The sequence below is a fragment of the Acinonyx jubatus genome, chromosome C1, assembly GCF_027475565.1.
Source record: "Acinonyx jubatus isolate Ajub_Pintada_27869175 chromosome C1, VMU_Ajub_asm_v1.0, whole genome shotgun sequence".
In the NCBI taxonomy this organism is placed as follows: Eukaryota; Metazoa; Chordata; class Mammalia; order Carnivora; family Felidae; genus Acinonyx; species Acinonyx jubatus.
Genome location: NC_069381.1, coordinates 97550002 through 97564971, shown reverse-complemented (window position 1 = coordinate 97564971; position 14970 = coordinate 97550002). Strand labels below are relative to the sequence as shown.

The following is a 14970-nucleotide window of genomic DNA, read 5'->3' as shown; positions in this document are numbered from 1 at the left end:
AGAGAAAAGAGAGAGCAAGAGAGAGGGGTGTGGGGAGGCGGGGGAGGGAGACAGGCACACAGTTCCGGTCTGATGAAGCCAGATGGCGAGAGAGACAGTGATTCACAGATGTGCCCCAGTGGTCGTTAGAAGGGGACATGACAGGCAGGTAAGGTGAAGCCATCTTAGCCCATCATCCTTTTTTTTTTCAGAGCTGCTTTAAACATCATTAGCGCTTGCTGGGAAAGCTATTTAATCCCATTTCTCCTGCATCTACCAACTCTTTATCTTGGGAGTAGTAGCCCCTGGGACTCCCTTCTTTCCCTATTCAGCCTCCAGTCGAGCACTGTGAAGGGGGTGAGCCACTGGGCACCAGCACGGGAGGTACGCTGGTGACCAGGGCGCCCAATCCTGCTGGCCTGGAGCGTAGTTTCTGACGGCACTCTCCTTCCTTGGCCCATATCAAGGCCTTATCTAGCATCAGGTGAGTAGTAGTTGCCCAAGGAATATTTGCTAATAATGGGGTCCCTCTGATGATATCTGAAAGGGCTCCTAATTATAGATTTCATTAGTATTAATTTAATTCAATTCCATTGAAATGTGTTGAGTGTCTGTGCTGAAGCACGGTGTTGCTATGGTATTTAATTTACTTTAAAGTATGAAGTACATACCTTGGGATATTCTGCATAAACATTACTTAGGCCAAGCTCCCATCTGGTACCAAGATTATTCTAGTGGAGGCTGTACTGGCCAGTGGTGGTCAGTGGGCCCATTCTCCAGAGCGAGGTCCTGCAAGGACTTTAATCACTGTCTCTATCAGCAATGGTTCCTTTGCTTCTTCTTGATTAAAGCAGTGGCCTGTTGACTAGCAATGATATGATCCCAAAAAACAGGTTACCTCTGGTGAAATTAGAGACACCCAAGTTATATAAATTAGGTCAATATATTTTAGAGACATTCACTACCCTTCCCTAAATTTGTGGGATAATCCAGTGTGTTCTGTATTCTTTATAAAGGGGTGATGCCCTCGGCTCAACTCCCTCCTTGGTCCTGAGACAATACGAATTCTGGATGGTTCTGCTTGCTTGATGCTGACAGGGAGGGGAAGTGTCAGTACTCTCACTATGGAAAACTGGAGTTTTTCTGTAGTGACCTGATATGCAAACTGTAGAGTACCGACCGAACCACAAAGCTATGACTTCTCAAGCCTGTAAGATATTTTATTTTGTGCTTCTCTGATAATAAGAATTAAGTTGATAAATGCTTCTATATGGGGCAGAATCTGGTCCGAGATCCACTTTCAGTTTAATATGGTAATGGATTTGTTGGAGGGCAGACCTATGGCTCTCACCCACCGCAAAATCCTATGAGGACTGTTTATAAACAGAACAAGGGCTTTTTGGAGAAATGACTAATTCCACAGTTGGGGTGGGGGGTGGGGTAAAAGATGAACCTGAAATACCTTGTTATGACAAAATTTTTTCAACTCCCCCCCCCCCCCAATGATGGGCACATCAGAAGGACACAGGAGGACTTTCAGCTCCAGGAAAATGGAATAAATGTACTTTTCCTTGTTTCTCCCAGTAGATACCACTAAGACCCCTGGGCATCGGGTAGAACACAAACATAAAAGAATTCTGAAAGACGGAGGGAAGACCAGCCAAGACCCTGGGACCCAAGGAATGAGCCAGTGGTGAGTTCCCGGGTTTCTCTTTGCTTCACATGCCCAAGACTGGGGACTGAAGAAGACAGCAACTTAGAAATGCCAAGAAAATTACAAAAGAAGCCCCAAACAAAACCTACTTTCTCCAGCCAAAGGCCTGGGAAAGGGGCAGCCCAGAAAGACAGAACATTGTTAGATTATAGCCGTTTTATTCTGGCCAATCACCACCATGAGAAACAAAAACCAACTATGGCCCCAACCCCATCCACAGCGAAGGCTAAGTGGGGAAACTAACCCTTCCCCCCAGGCTGGGTAGTAATAAGTGACCCCACCTTACTCCACTTGGGTGTGTCAGAAAAAGACAAACAGGTGAGCCAGCACGATCATTCCTGCCGCCTGCAGTAGGAACCCTCCATACCACCGCCACCACCACTGGTGGTGGTGCGACCTCACGGGGAGACAGGATTTCCAACACCATGTGACAGTAATGAGGCCCCTCTCCCCTCTTCCTGGGCCAGAACTGTGTCCGAGAAAGTCTGCTGAAATGGAAGATTTACTTAAGGCCCAGAATCTCTTAACATAATCCCCCTAACTGCTGGTTTCAAACAAAAATAATTTGTGATACCAGCAACCAGGAAAATCTCAAAGTAGAATGAAAACAAAACAAAACAAAAAGACAACTACTGAGATGGCAGAGATGTTAGAACTATCTGACAAAGATGTGAAAGCGGCCATCATAACAATGCTTCCAGGAGCACTTACAAACATGCTCGAAACAGATGACAAAATAGACCCAGCGGAAATACAGAAAGTCTCACCGAATAAAGAGAATATACTAAAAAAGAACAAAATGGAAAGCTTAGAACTAAAAAACCGCAATGAGTGGGTTTAACAGCAGAATGAAAGAGACAGAGGGAAGAATCAATACAGGTGAAAATGGAATAAAGGAAAATCTCCAATATGAAAACAAAGATAAACTAGACAGAAGAAAATGAACAAGGCTTCAGAGATCTATGGGGCTAGAGCAAAAAAAAAAACCCTAATATTTCTGTCATTGGAGTTCTGGAAGGAAAAGGGGAAGAGGATAAGCTTAAAATTAAAAATAAATATAAATACATAAATACATAAATACAGAAAGAAAAAGGAAGGAAGGAAGGAAGGAAGGAAGGAAGGAAGGAAGGAAGGAAGGAAGGAAGGAAGGAAGGAAGGAAGAAAGAAAGAAAGAAAGAAAGAAAGAAAGAAAGAAAGAAAGAAAAAGAAAGAAAGAGGGGCACCTGGCTGGCTCAGTCAGTCAAGCGTCCGACTTAGGCTCTGGTCATGATCTCACGGTCCGTGGGTTCGAGCCCGTGTCTGACTCTGTGCTGACAGCTCAGAGCCTGAAGCCTACTTCCGATTCTGTGTCTCCCTCTCTCTCTGCCCCTTCCCCGCTCATGCTCGCTCACGCTCTCTCATTCTCTCAAAAATGAATTATCATTGAAAAAAGTGTTAGAACAGAGTACTTGAATAAATAACAGCTGATAATTTCCCAATTTGTCAAGAGCCATACACCTACAGATCCAAGAAACTCAGTAAATCCCCAACAGGATAAACCTGAAGAAATTCACACCAAGAAACATCACAATCTGACTTCTAAACACTAGCGACTAAAACACTAAAAAAAATCTTGAAAGTAGCAAGAGGGAAATTCCCTGTAGGGAAAAAAAAAAGAAAAAGCAATTCAAATACCACCATATTTCTCATCAGAAGCCATGAAGCCTGAAGGAAGTGGCACAGGAGTTTCTAATGCTGAAGGAAATCAACTGTCCACCAAGAATTTTATTACCAGTGAAAATAAGTGATGAAGGAAAACTAAGAGAATGTGCCAGCATCACAATTACCCTAAGACAGTGGCTAATGGAAGTTCTCTAAAAAGGAAGAAAACATAAAAAGGGGATCGTGGAACATCAGGAAGTAAAAAAGAGCACTGTAAGAAAAAACTGGGGTAAATATGTTAGACTTTCCTTCTCTTGAGTTTTGTAAATTACGTTTGATGGCTGAAGCAAAAATGATAACACTATGTAATATGGTTCTAAAAGTATGTGGGAAAAATATTTAGAACAATTATATAAATAAACCGGAGAGGGCAAAGGAATGTACAGTGAAGTAGAATTTCTGTATGTCACTCAAACTGGTGATATGACATCAATAGACTGTGATAAGTTATGTAAATATAAGGCAATGTCAAGAGCAATCACTAAAAAAGCTATAAAAAATACTATAGATAAGTCAGAATAAATTCTAAAAATGTTCAAATAACCTATAGAAAGACTGGAAAAATCAAAGAAAAGAAACCAACAACAGAAAACAATAAAAAATAATAAGTTAGAAGAGGTAAGTTCTATCGTATAAATAATTATATTAAATGTAAATTATATAAAAAATATAAATAAAGATAGAGATTGACAGTGTGGGTTTAAAAACCGGACCCAATTATGTGCTGTCTACAAGAAACTAATTTCATACATACAGACAAGCTGAAAGTAAAGTGGAAAAATACATAATCATGCTAACAAAACTAATCGAAGAAAGCAAGAGTGGCTAGATTAGTATCAAACCACATTTCAGAACATAGAAAATTACCAGGGACATAAAGGTACATTATAAAATGATAAAAAGAAGCAAGAAGACATAGCAATCATCCATATGTATAGACTAAACAGAGCTAAAAAATATATGAAGGAAAAACTAGGAGCAGTGAAAGGAGAATTCAACAAATCTACAATAATAATTGAAGACATAAATACTCTTCTCTCAACAATATAGAACAACTAGGCGGAAAATCAGCAAGGATATAGAAGAAATCAACAATACCATTGACCAACAGGATCTAAACAATATTTATAAAACACTCCACATAACAGCAGCAGTTTGTTCAAGTGCCAGTGGAACATATACCAAAAGAGACCACATCCTGAATCATAAAGGAAACCGTAACAAATTTTTAAAAAATTGAAATCACACTGTCCTCTGACCATAATGGAATCAAACTAGAAAGCAAAAACAGAAAGCTAACAGGAAAATCTCCAAACACTAGGTAACTAAACAAGAGACTTCTAAGTAACCATTGGGTCAAAGAGGAAGTCTTAAGGAGGAAAAAAAAATACAGTGAGCTAAATGAAAATAAAAATACAACATGCCAAAATTTGTGGGACACAGCTAAAACAGTCATGAGAGGAAATTTTATAGCACTAAAATACTTATATTTGTAAAGAAGAAGACTCATTAAAAATCTAGGCTACCAACTCTATAACCTTAAAAAGAAAAAGAGAAAAAGAAACTCAAAGCAAGCACAAGAAAGGAAATAATAAAGGTAAGAACAGAAATCAATACAATTAAAAATAGAAAAATAACAGGGAAAAATCAATGAACAAAATGCTGGTTCTTTAAAACAATCAGTAAAACTGACAAGCTTGTATGACTGACAAGTAATTAAATAGGACAGAAGACACAAATTACCAAGATCGGGTAATAGAAGAGGGGATTTCATTTCAGACTCTGCAAACATCAAAAGAATAATAAAGTAATACAATGAATGACTCTACACACGTAAATCTGACAACTTAGATGAAATGGACCAAGTCCTTGAAAAGCACAAATTGCCACAACTCACAATACAAAATAAATCATTTAAACAGCTACATAACCTTTAAGAAAATTGAATTCATAATTTTAAAACTCCCAAAAAAGAAATGTAAAAAAAAAAAAAAAAAAAGCCCAGATGATATTACTGGAAAGTTCTACCAAATATTTAAAGAACTAACACAAATTCTACCCAATCACTTCCAGAGAACAGAAAAGAATGGAATACTTCTCAATTCATTTTATGAATGCACCCTGATACCAAAACCAGACAAAGGTCCAAAAAAAGAAAACAACAGATCGATATCTCTCATAAATACAGAAGCAAAAATTCTTAACAAAATATCAGCAAACAGAATTCAGCAATATATACAGAGAATATGCCATCAAGAGATGCAAAGCTGGTTCAATATTTGAAAGTCAATCAGGACAACCCACCATAGTAGAAGGTGAAAAAAACCCCACATAATCACTGCAATTGATGTCAAACACTGCAAATTGCTCTATTTGACAAAATTCAATACATATTCAAAATAAAAACTAAAAAAAATTAGAGGGGCGCCTGGGTGGCTTAGTCAGTTAAGCGTCTGACTCTTCATTTTGGCTCAGGTCGTGATCTCATGGTTGTGGGATAGAGCCCTGTGCTGGGCTCCGTGCTGAGCGTGCAGCCTGCTTGAGATTCTCTCTCTCCCCCTCTGCCCCTCTCCCCCACTTGCACACTCTTTAAAACAAATAATTGAATGAATGAATGAATGAGTAAATAAATGAATAAATAAATATTTTAAAAAGGACGCAAGAGCCAGCTTGAAGCCAGCTTGAAGAGATTCCCACTGGTAAACTGGGGATAATTTGAGCACCAAAATAATTAAAGATGGTAAAAAATTATAAATAATTAAGAATAGGGACCAATAAGTACATACTAATGATAGATATACAGGTAGATACATAGATAGAGATAGAGATAGAGATAGAGATAGAGATAGAGATAGAGATAGAGATAGAGATAGAGATAGATAGAGAGATAGAGAGATAGGGACAGACAGGCAGGCATACAGATGGACAAGGGAAAAGAAAGGGTTTTGCTTCCAGCTAAAAATGGAATGCCATGGAAATCTTAAAAAAAAAAAAAAAAGCTTATAGATATAGAGAACAGACTGGTGATTGCCAGAGGGAGGGGGTGGAGGGGGTGGGTAAAATAGGTAAAGGGGTTCAAAAGGTACAAACTTCAGGTTATAAAATACATAAATCCTGGGGATGTAACGAGCAGCCTGATGACAACAGATAATAATAATGCACAGATGCTAAAAGAATACATCTTAAAAGTTCTCCTCACAAGAACAAATTTTGTAACTATGGATGGTGATGGATGTTAACCAGACCTACCATGGTGATCATTTTGCAATGCATACAAACATTGAATCATTATGTTGTACACCTAAAAGTAATATAATGTTATAGGTCAACTATACTTCAAAAAAATGGGGGGGGCGCAGAATGCCAACTGGTAAATATGGAGGAAGTGCTAGAGTAAAGAAATCATCATTTTGCAACCATCATAGTCTTAGCTTGGTTTACAAAAGCATCATGAAAAGATGCTCCATTTGGAGTGGGGGGTTCTGATAAGAGTACATTTGCATAATCTTGAAGTGATTCTCCATAGATTACATATTCCTGGAAATGAAAAGAATGTTCACTGGACAGGGGAAAAGTCAAGCAATACCTGGAGTGGCTGATCAAAATTATCACCAAAAAGGGACAGATGGATAGCGTATGTGACCCAGAAGGGCATATTACTTATTACTATTCTGACTTCGGATGTGTAACGTTAATGAGAAATCATCAGACAGACCCAAAATGGAGAACATTCTTATTTTTAAAAAGAGGGGAGGTATGTCTTCTTCAAAAGTATCAATGTCATAAAAGGAAAAGGCTGAAGGTGAAAAGACCCTAAGAGCCATGACAACTAAGTGTTAACATGTGACCCTAAAACGGAACTGAGTACAAGAGGGGGAAACCAGTGCTAGCAAGGACAGTACTGGGTCAAGTGACAAAATTGGGTATGGATGGTAGATTAAAATACAGAATCAATGTTAAACTTTTTTTTTAATATTTTAATGTTTATTTATTTTTGAGAGAGAGAGAAGAGAGCCAGAGAGACAGAGCATGAGCGGGGGAGGGCAGAGAGAGAGGGAGACACAGAATCTGAAGCAGAACAGAATTCTGTCAGCACAGAGTCTGATGCAGGCTCTAACTCATGAACTTTGAGACCATGACCTGAGCCAAAGTCGGACGCTTAACGGACTGGGCCACCCGGGTGCCCCAATGATAAATGTCTTGAAGTTAGTAATTGTCCTGTGGTTATGTAAGAAAATTCCTTTACTTTTTAGGAAGTACACGCAGAAGTATTTGGGCATAAAAGAACAACAGTGTGGTATATGGAACTTTCAAAAGGCTTGGAAAAAAACGGATAGTAATGATAGGTGAAATTAAAGGATGTAAGGGTATTTATTCTCTGTAGGAGTCTTGAAATTTGCCAGTTTGAAATTATTTCCAAATTAAAAAAACATTTTTTTAAGTTCTTTGGCTACCGTTACCTATCAAAGAACTAAGAGATGTGCATACCAATTTGTACGGGATAGGCTTCCAAAAAGTAGAGTAATTAAGAGCATAGGCCTCTCAGTTAAGACAAACTTGGCTTCAAATCTAGCTCTGACCCTCTAAGCTGACCTGACCTCAAGATGCCTCGATTTCTTCACCTGTAAAATGGGGAAAATAACGTTGACCTCATAAATTATTCTGAAGGTTAATGAGTTCAGGGAGCGTTATCACAACACCTAGCATATAGTTAGTCATCATTCCACAGTGCTACTTGCTATTTCAATAGGTTAGCAGTCGTGGTACTCAGTTAGCACTTGTGGTGACGGTCATTGTTGCTAGCAGGCCACAGAGGTACAAAGATGACCAAAATATGGTTTCTGACCTCAAATGACTTCAAAAGAAACAGAGTTGAACCACAAGCTACCGTGGGTGACATAGTGCACACAAAATGTTACCGCAGCGGAAACAAGCGTATTTGCTTCTTCTGGGGGGTGGACTGGAAAGGATATCACAGGGAAGGTGACAGTCAAGGTGAGCAGTAGAGGGTAAGGTTAGGATTTCACCAGGTGGACACAAGGGTGAGGTTAGGGCATTCTGAGGTCAGTTACCTACCGAGGTAACAGGTAGGCCTCAGGCACTCAGGGCTTGGGTGGGAAAGAATGGAGGCAGAGGGAAGTGCAGGTGGGGCTGGAAAAGTACATCCGGGCCACAGCTGTGGAGGGTAAAGGGCCTTGAATGTAACACCCTAAGTGGGTTTCACGGTTTCCTGTGTGCAGTGGGAGAATCGGGGGAGGTTTTGAGTGAGGGGTGACGTGACTGGATGGTTGTCATAGAAAATATACCACCTGGCAGGAGCTCGGAACGTTAATCCAGTAATCATGCCTTCAAATGGAAACTCTTAAGGGAAGGCCAAGCAAATAGCCCCTTCGTGTCTCTTCTGTTTTTGGCACGTCCTGCCCAAAGGATGATAATCAAAACAGTCAGCAACAGGTAAGACTGGCTGATGCCATGGTGCACACACACACACACACACACACACACACAGGGGAGGTTGGGCAGGGGATGCAGGCAGGGCAGCTGGCAAGCACTCTGGTAGCCCTGCAGGGGGGCAGCCAAATGGATCTGGGGGCAGCTAACTGGCATGACAGTCAGCACCGGGAGCTGGCAATGCCCACCAGGCATTAACCTTATGGTTACGATCACCGGGACCAAGGGCTAGGCCAGGGTGGTGGTGGGCAAATGGATAGCTTGTGGGGAGCAGGCAAAGGACTGAGTATGTCAACTTTTAAACAACCAGTACACGTGCTTTCCGGCTGAGCGCGAGCCGTGCCCCTCTTACGCCAAGGTTTCCTTCACCAGACTATCCATCCTTAGTTTATGTACCTGGGGCTGGCCCAGAAGGTGCCATCCTTACCAGAACTATCTTGGCCACAAAGCCCCCTTCAAAGTAAGGCTTCCTGCACACACGAGGCGGTCCCACCTGTATTCTATATTGTACAGTCAAGGGGCCCCATGTGATCTACACACAGGACTGGACTGAATCCACACGAACTGTGGATGTTGTAGACAGTCACCACATTTCTGTCTCTTGACTCGGCTAATTTTTGTATACATAAGAAAAAGAAATGAGAGTTTTAATTCACTTTTTAAAAGGACACTGTAGTCCAACTTCGGCTCAGGTCATGATCTCACAGCTCGTGGGTTCGAGCCCCGCGTCGGGCTCTGTGCCGACAGCTCGGAGCCCTGGAGCCTGCTTCGGATTCTGTGCCTCCCTCTCTCTCTGCCCCTAACCCACTCGCATTCTGTCTCTGTCTCTCTCAAACATAAATAAACTTTAAAAAATAAATAAATAAATAAAAATAAAAGGACACTGTAATTGGAATGTGGCTCTTCCGGAGTGCACATCGTACTTCATCTAACCAGTCTGGTGAGGCTCATGCTTTTCCTGTTTGTAGCAAGAAGGAAAGAGAATATGTTCCCATACGACATTCTCCTTTAAACTCTCCAATGTACCCGACAGCTATTTGAAGAGGTGGCTGACATTTAAATCAACAAGACAGAAAAATGGTTCCATCTGGACCAGGAGAAACGTTCACCCAGCGATCGTGATCTTGTTTTCCCGACGGCCACCACTGGTGTTACCTCCGAGGCGATGGAGGTGAAAGTGCTGCTGAAGTGCACGTGCTTCCGGACCTCGCTGCCATTGGCAGTCAGCAGCCAGTCCCCCAAGGCGTGGTCGTCACCCGCCGACCGGTTGCCGTGGCTCTGGTTGGGCAGGAGCTCTGCCAGGTCCCAGTGGTAGGACGGCGTGGCCCCCACCAGTGCAATGAGGATGGCCTCCGTGGCCACGTAGAGCTGAAGGAGCAAACATACAAACTCATCAGTGTTGAGATCGCGATCAGCAGGCTCACAAGCCCCGCAAGATCAGTTTCTTGCTTTTGTGTTTTCGTGAGCTACACAAAACCAGACACATCAGAAGCAAAGGAGAGAAACTTGGAAAGGAAGCTTCCCGATCTACTACCAACAGCATCATCAGCAATCCCACTTGTAAAGCACCTTAGGCTTTTTCGGGGGGGGGGGGAGGGGGTCTCCTCTACATTTGAGACACATCTGATGCTCAGGACCCTGCACACGGATGACAGTATGACACTGGCGAAGGTGGGGATGGGCGGGGGACATTACGGCTCTGAAACACTACACTCTCAGTTCAGATAAGCAGGCACCAGGCTCCAAGAGTATCTTGGCCTTGGATTCACCATCTAAACAAAACCTTTTGTGGCACAGTTAAATGTCTCAGAAAACAGCACACATATATTCTCTCTCTCTCTCAGAGAGAGAGAATATACATACATAGTAAAAGAATATAGAGAGAGCATATTCATATAGAGTGTATATATATACACACAGAGACAAAGAATCTATATAGTGTGTATATACAGAGAGAACATTTATAGAGTACATATAGAGAGTATATATAAAAAGTATATATAGGAAGAAAATATATAGAGAGAGAAGTAGTATAGATAGATAACACATATATACAGAGAACACAAATGAAAATACTTTATTAAAGCAGGTAAGCATAATATGTACTTGAGTAGGCACTATTCTATTCTATTCTATTCTATTCTATTCTATTCTATTCTATTCTGTTTTATTTTAAGAGAGAGAGAGGCACAAGTAAGCAAGGGGCAGAGAGAGAGAGAGAGAGAGACAGAAAGAGAGAGAGAGAGAGAGAGAAGTGGAGCTCATTCCAAGGGGCCTTGAGCTCCCAGACCGTGAGATCATGACCAGAGCCAAAGTCAGATACTTAACCAACGGACCCACCCAGGCTCCCAAGTAGATACTATATTAAAACATAATAGACAACTTTCATAAGCTGTAAAGAAATTCAAAATCCCATAATAAATACTCACTTTATAACCCTTAGCTCTACTTAATCATTATTTAATCTAAACATAGTTGTTCCCCTAAAAAAAAAAAATTCCCTCATTCATTCAAGAAATAATTATTGAGCACATATGCCATTTGTCTCTGATTGTTCTGGGCCTTACAGCTATTCACAATCGGGTTTACAAGCTGTTGAGCCCTATGCAGCCTTTATATGCTATGAATTTCCATTTATATTAGTTCTCATTGCCGGATGATTATTTCAAGCTTCAAATGAATTTGGAAAACACAGAATCAGTCTGTTCCAGTGAGAACTCTCTCACTAAGGAAGAAATCTTATTTTAAGAACTGATCCCCATTAATTTAGAACCTGGTATCTTAAAATACCTTTAAACACAATAAGCGTTTTACAAAGTACGAAGCTGTGATTTCGCTATAGCATATAGTAACACCCCCACTGGACAGATGTGCTGACTGAGGCACGAAAAGGAGGAGATTTGCCAACAGCTTCGGCTCCATCCATCAGTGAACCCCGAGCTCCTTCCACACCACGGTGTAGGGGCATATTCAGCTGTTAAGTGGATAAGCTAAAATGCCAAAGGCAGAGTAATTTATCACAAGTAAATGATGGAATTAGCGTCAAGGAAAGAGAAAGGAAGTCATGCCATTGTGTGTGTCATAAGAGAAAGCTAACGTAAAACCCAGGGTGTGATTTTTGCACTCTCTGTGAGGCTGCGAGGATATGAGGCAGCCCCAATCTGTTTTGAGGCAAATGACGGTGGGCCTCCCGAGAGGTACCCAGCCACCACAGGTCAGTCTGCATGGGTGATTTATTGTAGAAGGCAGAAGATATCATGTTTCTAGATTTATATTGCTTCCTGGCCCCTATTTGCATACTATTAGGGAAGTTTTAGACCAGGAGGCAATCAGTCTGTAAAAATAAAAACCTTAATAATTACAAGAACAGATAGATTACACATTTGGCAGCAGCTATAATTACAAAGCCGCTTGCATCGTGTTAGTAACTGCCCCTTCTTATTATAATCTGCTGATCTTAATTGAAGGGCAAAGAAATGAAAAAATATGGGGCACGTGAACTCTGGAGATGAAGCAAAACACATGTTCAAAACAGAGCCGTCAATCGGGCAAAGCAAACTAGTTATATTTTCCTTCTTAAATATGCTATTTTCTGCTTTTGTGCCTCCCACTTGCTTTACATGGAAAGCACTTCACCTGGTTCAGCAGCGTCTCTGAACCTTTTCCATCCTCTGGGATGCGACTCAGGTACCACTTCCCACCGCCCCCCCCCCCCCACCTCACCTTCCTTTCGAACCCACCGGAAGCCCTCTCCTGCTTCTGTTCACCCCCAAAAGCTCCATCTAGACCTTTCTTAGTAAGAGACAGATCATTTTCTTCACGCCATCCCATTTATGTACTTGCTCATCTTATTTTTCCTACCAGAACATTCTGTCCCTGAGGGCAGGATCTCTGTGTGATCCACTCCTGGGCTTCCACACCAAACAACTCAGGGCCTGGACACATGAAGCCCACACTCAGCAAGTGAATGAATGAATAAATGACTGGGATAGAATGCTAATAACAGCAGCAAATGCTTCTCTAAATTCTAATTATGCGCCAAGCCCTATTCTAGGTGCTTGTTGAAAATACGTTAATACATCATATTTTTATCTGGACTGTTCTAAGATAAGCAATGTTCTAGGTAAGAGAGGAAATGCTCAAAGGATCCTCTACTCTGAAGTGTGCTTTTTCGTGGACACTCCCATTCTCAGCAGAAGCTACGATGTGTGGAAAGCAGTTCAGAAACTACATGCACCCCAGTGTTTACTGCAGCATTCATTTACAATAGCCAAATTATGGAGGCGGCCCCAGTGTCCAGATGAATGGATAAAGACACTGTATGTTAACTATCCTGGAATTACAATTAAACAATTAAAATTTTTTAAAAAGAAAACAGTTCAGAAACAAAGAGGTGGTGCTCATACACACGCTAATTCACAGAGGGGAGCAGTGAAACCCAGTTAATCAGTATGATCTGTGTTAATCAGTATTATTCCCAGCAACCTGAAGCCCGATGAACGCTTTCACCTTCTCATCTCCTCTGCCCTCCTCCCACCCCTCGCAGCGTTTCCAGTGTGCACACCATGCGTGCACACACACGTGTACACCCAGGGACCTCAACTGCACACACAGAGCCGTGGCGTTATGTCACCAGACGGGTCAGACACGTGCAGCCCAGAACTCCTGCTTCTCTCCGCCAGAGTCCAAAGAGTCTCTCAATCCTGTCTGTATTACCCTATAACTGCCATGCCCACGGATTCTTGTCGAATGATCACACCCATCAGCGGCTGGGTCTTAAAGCCACAATCAGAAACCACCATCCACGCTCGTTCCAAGTGGGGTCAACAACACCGCAGAGAGGCCATTACCTTCTCCAACACCCCCTCCAGGGAAGGAAAACAAGTGTCACAGATGGCTGCACTTTTTCTTCCCCTTTCAGTGTCATTATAATTAGGTGACTACAATGCACCAGGGGACTGAAATTTCTGAAGTTGCAAAAAGTGAAGGTTTTAAAAGTGATTTTATATCGACAGCATTATAAGCTTTTATACCACTCCGGAAACCAAACCGTCCCCCATAAATGATCTCATCACAATATCTTGTGCTGTGAAGTCATGGGAAGTATGATGTTTAGGTCTTAAAGTAGGTAAAATGGGCAATTAAGTGACTCGTTCAAGATCACGTATAACACTAATAGCAAAACCAGGATGAGAACGAGATCACCTCATGGGAAAAATGGAAGATGACTTTGTTGTTGTCATTACCGTTAGTCTTTTCTGCACTTCGTACTCCGTTACTGACTCAACCAAAGCATTACGTGGGCAAGCATATCATGACAGCACGCCCAGATGCCCAGTGCCCAGCACAAACTGGGTCTTCAATCAATGTCGGGTGACTTACAGATACCACCTATTTTTTTAAAATTGAAAATATTTAATATCATGCCCTGAATAACTGGTGTCTCGAAGTCCTGTTTCTTTCAACTCTAATTCATCCACATAATGCCACCAGATCGGTCTCCCTGAGACACTCCTCATGACATTCTTCCGGCCAAAGCATATCAATGGATCAGTGATAAATGTCTTAACGTTCCAGATCCCCACTGTATGGGCCAGCTGCTACCTAATCCACACTCACGCTTTCTGTACTGGCATGCTCAGCTCCCCATTGCATGACTTCTCATGGTGTGTGTGAAAAGAGGAAGGAATCTGTATACCTGAGTTGGAAACTCAGCTCTGGGAACCTTTCAGCAAATCAAAACCTCTCCAAACTTCAGGTTTTCTTTTCAGCGAGACTGGACACTGGTAGTAACCATCTTAATCTAATTCATTCATATCTAACTTATTCTGAGGGTCAAATGGGATGTTTCCTTTAGCCAGCAGTAAACTCTACAGCCCCATACAAATGGCATCTATCAGTGCCTCCCAGACTTTAAAGCCCAGGGTCTGGTCCTGTAGCCTGGGAAAGACCGGAGTTCCACATTTCTAGCAAGCTCTCCTGAGCTCAATGCTGCTAGTCTGGGCCACACTCTGTGTAGTAAGCCTAAAAGTTGTTCTGTCTTCTACACTTTTTTTCCCCCAATTTTACTGTTTTCCATCTGAAATGACCTTCCCACTTCTCTCTAAACCCAAGCTCCCAAGTTC

General features: G+C 41.7%; 1 protein-coding gene across 3 annotated transcripts in view; it reads right to left on the bottom strand.

Annotated features, from left to right (window-relative positions):
• SLC22A15 (solute carrier family 22 member 15) overlaps positions 1 to 14970 on the bottom strand; it is a 79830-nt gene that overhangs the window by 53788 nt on the left and 11072 nt on the right. For all 3 annotated transcript variants that reach the window (XR_003420525.2, XM_027060811.2, XM_053214646.1), the window contains exon 2: positions 10001 to 10213. Coding sequence is in view for 2 of the 3 variants with exons in the window: in XM_027060811.2 (XP_026916612.1) it covers positions 10001 to 10213 (213 nt within the window). In the remaining variant the exon portion in view is untranslated. The remainder of the gene's footprint in view (positions 1 to 10000; positions 10214 to 14970) is intronic.